The 11,127-nt window shown below is 36.2% G+C and overlaps 1 protein-coding gene across 3 annotated transcripts in view; it reads right to left on the bottom strand.

The window, feature by feature from the left end:
- LOC106465646 (RNA binding protein fox-1 homolog 2-like) overlaps positions 1-11,127 on the bottom strand; it is a 125,463-nt gene that overhangs the window by 33,027 nt on the left and 81,309 nt on the right. For all 3 annotated transcript variants that reach the window (XM_013925881.2, XM_022393585.1, XM_022393586.1), the window contains 2 exons: positions 8,538-8,675; positions 368-520 (listed from right to left, as the gene is read on the bottom strand). In XM_013925881.2, the coding sequence (XP_013781335.2) occupies positions 368-520; positions 8,538-8,675 (291 nt within the window). The remainder of the gene's footprint in view (positions 1-367; positions 521-8,537; positions 8,676-11,127) is intronic.

The raw sequence follows: 11,127 nt of genomic DNA, 5'->3' as shown, positions 1-11,127 counted from the left end.
AGACGTAACAGTATTTTAAGATTGCAAAATGTTCTTGTTTAGGAATACACTGTAATTACCAAAACATATACAGAAAAAGAAAATAGATAAAGATAAAGTACAACTTCTATTAGCTATATAATAGTAATAACTGTGAACTAATTACACATCTCTAGTGAACTTACCCCGATGATAGTAATAACTGTGAACTAATTACACATCTCTAATGAATTACCCCGATGATAGTAATAACTGTGAACTAATTACACATCTCTAATGAACTTACCCCGATGATAGTAATAACTGTGAACTAATTACACATCGCTAATGAACTTACCCCGATGATAGTAATAACTGTGAACTAATTACACATCTCTAATGAACTTACCCCGAACAACTGTCTGAGATCAGAATCTCTGAAACGGAATGGGATGTTGCTAATGTGGAGACGTTTGGGCTGGCTTGACTTGGAAGTATCAACTCCAGTTGTTACTGTCTGGGTTCCCACCTGTCCTGACAACTCTAGATCTAAATCTGTTTGCTGAAATAAGAAAGAACTCAATAATAATACCACACAACTTTATCATAAAGAGTACATGTATATTGTTTCTATAATACACGTAACTTATAAAAACAAGCAAGCTATAAGTGTATGATTCTCAAGTTCACTTTAAATCTACAATATGTTTTTTAAAGAGGATCATTTGATTAATGGCTGAAATTTCTATTCTTATATGTCAGATAGGGATAAAAAAATTGCAGAAAGTCTTGATACACTATTTCAATATATGAATCAAATTCATAAAAACAATCACACTTAGATCTTAGTAAAGAGAAGGCTGATGCTCTTGTACTTCTTACTTTACTTAGAAGAGCATTGACTAATTACTTCTCTTCACCAAGAGCTATAATACAACATTGAAAATGGTGGAGGGGCTGGTGTTATCAATTACAAAGACAAGCTCCTTTCAGAACTAGTCACAGAAAGGGGAAAGCCCGTGAGGTGTGACTTCCACGAGACCAGAGGTCATGTAATGGAGCAGCATCTGGCAGGAGATCACATCCTCTTCAAGTAGGGAATACCTTTTACCTAACTTGTTAGATATTCATTCATATTTTACATTTACATCCCAGCGAGATTTAAACTAAAGGGTATTGAGTAAATTCAGTGTTAATGGAAACAAGAAAATGTGTAGTTTGTTTAGGACATTAGGCCATTCCATCTTAGAGAAATACTTACAAAATAGATTATGTAATGTAGATTCTGTAAGTTGAGTGAGGAGGAGCTCTCACTTGTGTCCTAAGGCAAATCAAAGTCCAATCTGTCTGGACATATCAACCAGGAACTGTTTGGGAGATATTGTAATCGGGTGTCCTGTACAGCACTTCCGAGAAACACCCCAGCACTACATCTAAAACTAGGGAAGTAAAGATTCTTCTTTGGTCTACTAGAAGAATAGGGAAGGAAGAATACACATTGGTGAGAACAGTGAAGAGTTTTTGTGGACCGCTGTCATCTGGCATAATAATCAAGAACTTGGTCCCCATTGAGAGACAGTGCCATAGGTTACTAAGTCTAAAGACAGCAAGTGTGAACCATGTGTAAGAACAGGACTACACTTGGTGTTGTCTGTGTTTTTGTAAGAGGTGTGGAAACAACCACATCAGTTTTTGATGTATACAGCCAAGGCAGTCTTCCAGAAAAACAAAACAAAAAACATCTCAATGGTGGGCACTGAGCAGGGGTAGATGAATTTAACATTTTCCATTTTCCCCTGCTTGATGAAGATTTTGGATACATATTCCCCGTGAAGCAATGTTGAGTATTTGTAGGTTCCGGTGGCACCAAGAATAAGGAAAATATAGTGTAGTTCTTCAAATAATGTTTGATCTGGTAAGTCTTGCTTCCTCCTGGTCAGTTTATGTTTTTTTTTGTTAAGGAAATTACAATGTGTTAGAATATATACAAAAATTATGGTACGCAAATGAAGGTGTCATGAAATGTATGAATGACATGGAAGTGACCAATAAACACAATAGGCACAACCCATTAAACTAGAGCCTCTGGATAAAAATGTATGAATGACATAGAAGTGACCAATAAACACAATAGACACAATCCATTACACTAGAGCCTCTGGATAGAAATGTATGAATGACATGGAAGTGACCAATAAACACAATAGACATGACGATGAACACAAATCTTGAGAGACAAATGATACAAGGAGTAGCAGGCCAAAGGCTTAAAGGGTGCAATAAGATTCAGAAAAACTACAAAAAGGTCCCAGAAGGGGGAGGGACTGGAAATAGCAGGGGGTAAAAGTAAGGTATTATTACCTGGCAGAGGCAGAAGGTTGTGGACAATGAACCATGGTAATCTGCATTTAATGGAACAGGGATTAGATTAAAAGCCAGGTAAATAAGGAAGAAAGTTGTGGCTGAGTAGGGCAACCAGTCTGAAGATAGTGGTGGTAGACAACCCATGTATGTTAATAGAGGGTGGAAGTAGAAGACATGAGTGAGAGAGACTACTCTGAAAGAAAATCCTCAAGGGCCAGATAAATTCCATGAATGGAGGTGAAGGCATGATACCCTTTCACGAAGTATAGATGACAAAGGTCGACTGAGGAGAGACCTCCAAAGTAGAAGTCCCAAATGCATCGATCTGAGGGGTTCCAAAATGAGAACAAATTCAGTGAAAAACTGTAGTATCACTCTGTGGGATGGATCACTTCAACAACAGAAGGGTCTGCCACCAGATACAAACTCCAAGAACATGATATGTCATAAGGTGAATACAATGATTGTAGGTCCAAGAAAGGAAGTACAGAGTGAGAAAGCACAGGTCCCAAGAGTGAGCACCTTCCTGAAAGTTGATTGAAGTAATAAACATAGAGTTGTCTGAGTGTATCATCACAAGATGGCCAAACAACTTCGACTCAAGAAAAATGCAAGCCAGATAAGATGCAGTCATCTCCAAAAGTTGATATGCAGAAAATACTCTTTTAGAGACAAGACCTCCGAGAGAATGGTGGCATTGAGAACAGTCTCTCAATCACAAAGAGAGGCATTTTTGTAAAGATGCAAGTCAGGCTGAGGGGAATGGGTGGTATATGAGGAGATGTGCTGGTGCAATTGAGTCACTACAACAGAGAGATGTAAAGAGGTAGATAGAGAAACAAATGAAGAAAAGGAAATGTGGGACATGTTCCAATGGTTCTCCAGAACCCCCTGAAAAGTGACCAAGTGTACACAGCCGATAGGAATCGTGGCTCCTAGGGAAGTAAGGTCTTCTAATACAAGAAATAAGTACCTTGGATACCAAAGTACTTATGTCACAAATAGGCAAAGGAGAGGGTTGAGCCTACCTTATGCAGGAGCAGGAAAATCAACATGTGGACAAGAAACTGAGTGTAGATCAAAATGGACTTGGAATGTTAGACCTGCCAGCACAGAGAAAAGGCCTCCCCCCAAAAAGGAGGACATAACAATTGCTAATTCCTTTTGAAACAAGGCCAGAAAAAGCCCGATAGCCAAATAAATGAATGTCCAGAAAATGCATGCGCTGAGAAAAGGAACATATGATCCAGCTGAAAACATAAGGGGCCATAGCTAGGCCAAAGGGAAGGGTATGGAACTAACCGACACGATCATTGAGGACAAACCAGAGAAATGAATGGACACAGGACATATGGGAATGTGAAGGAAAGCATTTGAAATTTTAACCTTGGTTAAGCATGGCCAGAAAAAGAGACGGCTGCCCACTGTAGACTGAGAAAGTCATACATCTGGAATGAAGGAACAAGAAAGTGATTCAAAAATGACAAGTTGATGATAAGGTACCAAACCACAGACTTCATGGGGATGACAAAAAATGAGAATGAAAGTCCTGAGTGGGGTGGGAGACAGGTTTTATAACTCCTGCTGCCAGAAGGAGGACACAACGTTCAGAAGATGATGAAGGTACAGAGGATCAGTGAGAAGAGGATTAGTGGCAGACAGCGGTATCTGTGAATCAGAAAATCAATTAAACAATAGAAGGTTGTGGGCAAGCAGCCTAAACTTGGGATTTTAAGTAGCTGGAAACGCCCCAAAGACCAGGTTGGTAAGCAAATGGGAGAGACAAAGATATAAGAGGAAGGAACTTTGACACCCAACTGAGGGAAACACCCTAAAATAAATAAAACAGGTTAAGATAGAGACAGAAGATAAATAAATGGGAACAAAAGTAAGAAACAGAGAATAATAGGTGTCTCCACTAAAATTATTCAGTTCGTAATGAAAAGACTCAGTGAGGAGGTAAAAGTTGGTGATAGAATAAAGGAGTAGGGTAAAGACAGAAAAAATTAACAGATACCTGGAAAGAAAGATAAAGAAGGAGAAAAAGAACTGCCGCAAGCAGAAGAGAAGACACAAGAGATTGATGATCAAGAAATATAAAAGGGCCGTGACCTGAGGCTTGATTCGAATTATAAATGTGTTGTATAGATACATTTCTGATGTAATGATATATAGGCCTAAGACTGGTGATCAAGACCTCATTTGAAGTACCATTTGCAGTTTTGGTTCCATTACCACAGGAAAGAGATGGGTAACTAGAATTATGTATTATTTTCAAAAAGGAATTAACTTAGAAGCTTACAGTTGTGAACTGTTGTTACAGTTTTCTATAGCTTGATGCATGTTTTTTTTTGGGATTAGGGACACGGATTAGTTGTCTGCATGTTTTAGCAATGTAAAGATAAGGTTGGGGATTACAAGGGTGGGGAGTATGATTATCAAAACTTATGCCCACTGTACTTAGGTTATGACAGTGATAAAACAAAGAGCAAAAACAAAACTTTAGATAAATAAAACCAAGGTTTAGAAAATACATATCTATCAATTTACCATAATGTACAGTCTCCACCAACAGCAGGAAAGTTAGCAGGGGCGTAGCCAGGAGGAGGGGTCAAACCACCACCCAATTAGTTTAAAGAGTCCACTATCTTATTTTTTTTAAATAAACATTTGACTTTCTTGTGAATTACTTATATTATTTATGTAAAAGAAAAGGTCCAAATATATTTGAAAAAGACCCCCTACCCACTCTGTAGCGGTGGCTATGTCCCTGGTTAGATAGATTTTTGAAAATCCAAACTATTTATTCAGGCCTTCCTATATTTCTAAATTCCAAATAACTCTACCACACGTTGAAACGAACTTGACAATGGCAGAGGACAAAATTTCCATCATATGATCCAATCACATTTGGATACTTTGATTTTCAGAACGTCTCTTCTCGAATACCTAAAAATATAACATATGAAAGAATTGTGTTTACCTCTCAGGGAAAATTCCAGTGACTTAACAGAAACGTTCGGAAAATGAAATCTAATGCACCTGGCCAGACGAAGACACAAACAATTTTGCCGCTAATACAATGAATTTACCATATTATACGTGCATAGTTCATCAATCCTGTTTTACATTTTGTTTTCAAAAATTGAAAATTTTTAGTTTTTTTTTTGCTATGTCACAAAATTAGAAAATTGAAAAATTGACACAGCGATTGGAAATGACCATTTTCCCTGTTTTTGTAAGACAGGAAATTGAAACATTGGTGCAACTAGAAATTATTTTATTTATTCTTCATTAAAATACGGCCCGGCATGGCCAGGTGGTTAGGGCGCTCGACTCGCAATCTGCGGGTCGCGGGTTCGAATCCCCGTCACACCAAACATGCTCTCCCTTTCAGCCGTGGGGGCGTTATAATGTGACGGTCAATCCCACTATTCGTTGGTAAAAGAGTAGCCCAAGAGTTGGCGGTGGGTGGTCTTACACTGCTAAAGTAGCTTTACGTGAAATTCAAAAACAAACAAACAAATACTGACCAGCAGACATACCTAAATACTGAAAATTTCACATCGGTCCACCGAACTCACAGGGTGGGCCAGTATTTCTGATGTCGACTAAGGTTCTAGTGAAATCATAACATGGCCATCGTTGATTTGAACATACGGGCCTACTTATGTGGGTTACAGGAATGACGTTGTAATTTCATTACGTGTTTCTTCCGTGATAAGGTAAAGAAATGTGTTTATTAGTTGCCAGGCTATCGAGCGTGTTCTAGCAACTGATATTCATAGTAGGACCACAAATAGCCCTTATGAGGACCCATCCACAATACGTTCAGTTTGGAGCATCGCGCCATTAGTTGATGTGAGCACCACTCTACACAATGGTCTGTTCATCGCGGAGAATCGAACCCAGAATTTAAAAAAATATATTTAATATTTAAAAGATCTTATATATATACAAATTATATTATTAATGACCATCGAGAAGATGAGTGCATGATACAAAATACAAACAATACGGTAGCAGAAACAAATTACGATAACAGAAACCAATAAATAGTAACGTTTTTCACTGATGACGTGGACTAAAAACCTCAATAACTCTGTAAACGTGGGAGTCGATACTGAATAAGATAAGTCTGAGGGATAAATTGTTTTTATACGCGTTAAGTATAAGCCATACATTAGGGTCAGAGCAGGAACGGAAGAGATCACGTTCTGTAGAGGTATTACTGGAGAAAATATTGTGCTTGTTTCGTTAAGCCTCTTAATGTTCGTTGGAGGTATATGGTCGAGTTTAGCTAAACGATAATCCGAAGATTAAGTTTTGTGGTGAACCCAAACATACAAGGTAAGCCTTGGATTAACTGATTTATTTTTTGTTTTAGAATTTTAGTGCAAAGCTACAACACAGAAAGCTATTGGTGTGTATAGCCGTTCCTAAGTGACAGTAAACAGTTTCCACGGGACCAAAGTTGCGAAGTGTGTTTTTGGCAACAGGTCGCGAACCACGAGCCCTCGAATTCACAGTCCGAGCACGCTAACCGTTAAGCTACGTAATGATTGAAGATTCGATGGATTTCACCAGTGAGATTGCCGTTATTTAGTAAAGTGTTTAGAAAATATGATGGATAATTCTACATTCATGGGCAAGACCAAAGTAATTAAAAACGAACATTTTCAACGTCCGCCATTGTCCAACACCTAATGGTCATCTATAGAACGGTCAATCACCCCTAAAATAACGTATGATACTTCAAGGGGGCACTTTGATACATTTTCCATGATTCCTCAACCCTGGTCCATTTCCTTCATTTCTCAAGAAGCGATATAAATTTTAACTTATGGTTTTAAATAGTTCTGGTAATTACTTATTTCTTATGTTTTAAGATAGTTCGGTTAACTACTTATTTCTTACGTTTTTAAATAGTTCGGTTAACTATTTATTTCTTATGTTTTTAAATAGTTCTGGTAACTACTTATTTCTTACGTTTTTAAATAGTTCTGGTAACTACTTATTTCTTATGTTTTTAAATAGTTCGGTTAACTACTTATTTCTTATGGTTTCAAATAGTTCGGATAACTACTAATTTCTTATGTTTTTAAATAGTTCTGGTAACTACTTATTTCTTACGTTTTTAAATAGTTCGGTTAACTACTTATTTCTTATGGTTTCAAATAGTTCGGATAACTACTAATTTCTTATGTTTTTAAATAGTTCTGGTAACTACTTATTTCTTACGTTTTTAAATAGTTCGGTTAACTACTTATTTCTTATGGTTTCAAATAGTTCGGATAACTACTAATTTCTTATGTTTTTAAATAGTTCGGGTAACTACTTAATTCTTATGGTTTCAAATAGTTCGGATAACTACTAATTTCTTATGTTTTTAAATAGTTCGGTTAACTACTTATTTCATATGGTTTCAAATAGTTCGGATAAATACTAATTTCTTATGTTTTTAAATAGATCGGGTAACTACTTATTTCTTATGTTTTTAAATAGTTCGGATAAATACTAATTTCTTATGTTTTTAAATAGTTCAGGTAACTACTTATTTCTTATGGTTTCAAATAGTTCTGGTAACTACTTATTTCTTATGGTTTCAAATAGTTCGGTAACTACTTATTTCTTATGGTTTCAAATAGTTCTGGTAACTACTTATTTCTTATGGTTTCAAATAGTTCTGGTAACTACTTATTTCTTATGGTTTCAAATAGTTCTGGTAACTACTTATTACTTATGTTTTTAATAGTTCTGGTAACTACTTATTCCTTATGTTTTTAAATAGGTCTGTAACTAGCCCAGCATGGCCAGGTGGTTAGGGCACTCGACTCGCAATCTGAGGGTCGCGGGTTCGAATCCCCGTCACACCAAACATGCTCGCCCTTTCAGCCGTGGGGCGTTATAATGTTACGGTCAATCCCACTATTCCTTGGTAAAAGAGTAGCCCAAGCGTTAAATAGCCCTAGTGTAGCTTTGCGCGAAATTCAAAAACAAACAAACAATTCGTGTAACTACTTATGTTTAGTTTCTTTCACTCTCTTTTCTCGAAAACATTGTTTTCCACTTTTACACTGCACGAACACGACGCAGTTATTTTCATTTTACAAATTAGTTTTCAATTTTTACTTTATAACCTGAACCTTGGAAGGTTTGAGTTTCTGCTGCCTTGTTTTATTTCTATATATTTCTTAATATTCATGATAATTTACCGTTTGTTGTTCAATACCATTGGTGGTCACTATGGGAGTGTTAAAAGTGTCTTTTCGGTCACTTCGTTGTTGACCAACAGCCTGGTCACCATTCTGTGGGTATGGACCGTAAGAGGTGGTCAGTTGGGAGTGGACCATCTGCGAAAAAAAAAGAAATGTTTATGTAATACAGACAATGAAATAAAAGATAACGCGTACACAAACAACGCATACGCAAGCACACTACACAACATCCATAAGTAGTACTGAAAATAAATATACGTTACGTAGCGAAGGTAAACAACATATCTGTGCTGGAGAAATGTGACATGCCTGACATCTCAAGTTGATTATATTTAAGTCGTGTATTTCTGAACAGGTTTACAATTTAAAGGTAGACAAAGAATCAATTGTTGTGCTCATGAAAATTTACAGCAATAAAAAGCGTTAAATGTAGCGTATAATACGTTAAAATCTTAGTGAAACAATGTATTAGTTTTTAGGCCCACAATATTCTGGATAGAAAGGGTTCCAATACTTAAAAGATAAAGTAGAACTTAAGCATGAAATACTTCGTGCATCTTGTAATTTGTTTGACAGCAGACGTATTTTGTAATCTGTTTGACAGCGGACGTATATTGTAATCTCTTTAAAGCATAGTTCGTGACGAATGTTCGTTTGTTTTTAAAATTTCCGCGCAAGACTACGCAGACGACAATTTGTGCATAGCCGTTCTTTATTTTGAGGTGATACACTATTCAACAGCACCAACCGCCAACTGTTGGGCTACTTTGTTTTTTGTCTGACAGAATAGTGGGACTTGACCGTCACTCTAATAGCACACACACACACTGCCCCCAAGTGCGCAATGCGTTTTTGCGGCGAAAGGTCGAGAACCATGAACCTCGGTTCACATTCCTAACACGTTGACCATTATAATACAGGATATTCTCTAGAATTTTGATTTTCTCAACACCGAAACCATTTAGAATCATAAACTGGAAGAGTAAGATACTTCATTTATCAAAATGCTTAACAGAAATAATGGGTTCAATATTTTACAATAGCATGAGTTGTGACTTGTTCTAAGTTTTATAACATGCTTTAGTGTTTTGTATAACATTTTGTTTTGTTATGTTTACACATATTTGTTACAAAGTTGACCGAGAGCGGACACTACTGCAGCTGACTAGATGATAATATAATTTATAGGTTTGGAAACTCGTACAGAAATTAAGCAAAAAATACAGATCTCAAAACAACTGGGTGAACACTGTGAAAAAAAGGGAGAAAATATGATACAGACCAATAATGTAATCATAGAAATGACACTGACCAATAAGGTAATAACAGAAATGACACAGACTAATAAGGCAATCATAGGAATGACACTGACCAATAAGGTAATAACAGAAATGACACAGACCAATAAGGTTGTCACACATATGACACTGACCAATAAGGTAATCACACACATATGACACACACCAATAAAGTAATCACACATATGACACAAACCAATAAGGTAATCACAGAAATGAAACTGACCAATAAGATAATCACAGAAACGACACTGACCAATAAGATAATCACAGAAATGACATAAACCAATAAGATAATCACAGAAAGTACCTGATCTTGTTTGCTAGTTACATCACAAATATATACCAACGCTACATTGTGGAATTAAAAACCTAGTCTACTTAGCTCTAATTAATATAAGGTGTCAGTACGAGAGAGAAGTTTCTCCGAGGAAGTAATTATGAACAGACTTTCTGTTGGTTTGTTTATTGTGTAGTGGAAAGCTGTGTCCATCAAGGGTATAGTAACCCGGTTTTTAGAGCTATAAGCCTTCAGACTTACCGCCGAACCACTGGGGGCGATTTTCTGTCAAAAGAAGAAATAAAATAATTTCCTGTATCAACATTATAATTCCCCTGATCATACTATCGGAGACTTTCTAGCTCGACCAATATGTCAAATGTAATGATCCACTAGTTAAAGTCAAACTGAAAGAAAGAAAAACGGATGACCAGATTTATCACAATTTATACACTTGGACCGAATGACAGCGTTAAAAATGGGGGTAACATTTCTGCAAGTTTCTACTAATTCTTAGTTTTCTCAACTTATTGTCTTTACTGTACGCATTATGAAAATACGGTGAGGTTTTTTTTCTTTGAATTTCGTGTTTACATAGGTGTACTGCACAAAAAATACATTTTGTTAAATTATAAATCACTATTTCATGTAGAAGTAACAGAATTCAGTTGAGGAATCAACAAAAATAATCCTGTAGTTTATTTAAACTGTTACCTGGAAGTAAAAGTACGTGTATTGACAAAACAACAATAACATAGGTTTGTTAACTGTATGTTACAATGTTAAACGTCATCCATGTACTTAGGGTAATAAAACTGATGAGTAATACTAGAAGAATCACTTCTAATATATATGAAACAAATACTAGAGGAATCACTTCTAATATATATGAAACAAATACTAGAGGAATCACTTCTAATATATGAAACAAATACTAGAGGAATCACTTCTAATATATGAAACAAATACTAGAGGAATCACTTCTAATATATAAAACAAATACTAGAGG

The sequence above is a fragment of the Limulus polyphemus genome, unplaced genomic scaffold, assembly GCF_000517525.1.
Source record: "Limulus polyphemus unplaced genomic scaffold, Limulus_polyphemus-2.1.2 Scaffold2011, whole genome shotgun sequence".
In the NCBI taxonomy this organism is placed as follows: Eukaryota; Metazoa; Arthropoda; class Merostomata; order Xiphosura; family Limulidae; genus Limulus; species Limulus polyphemus.
The sequence above is the reverse complement of the archived record's forward strand: the minus strand, read 5'-3'. Positions and strand labels throughout refer to the sequence as shown.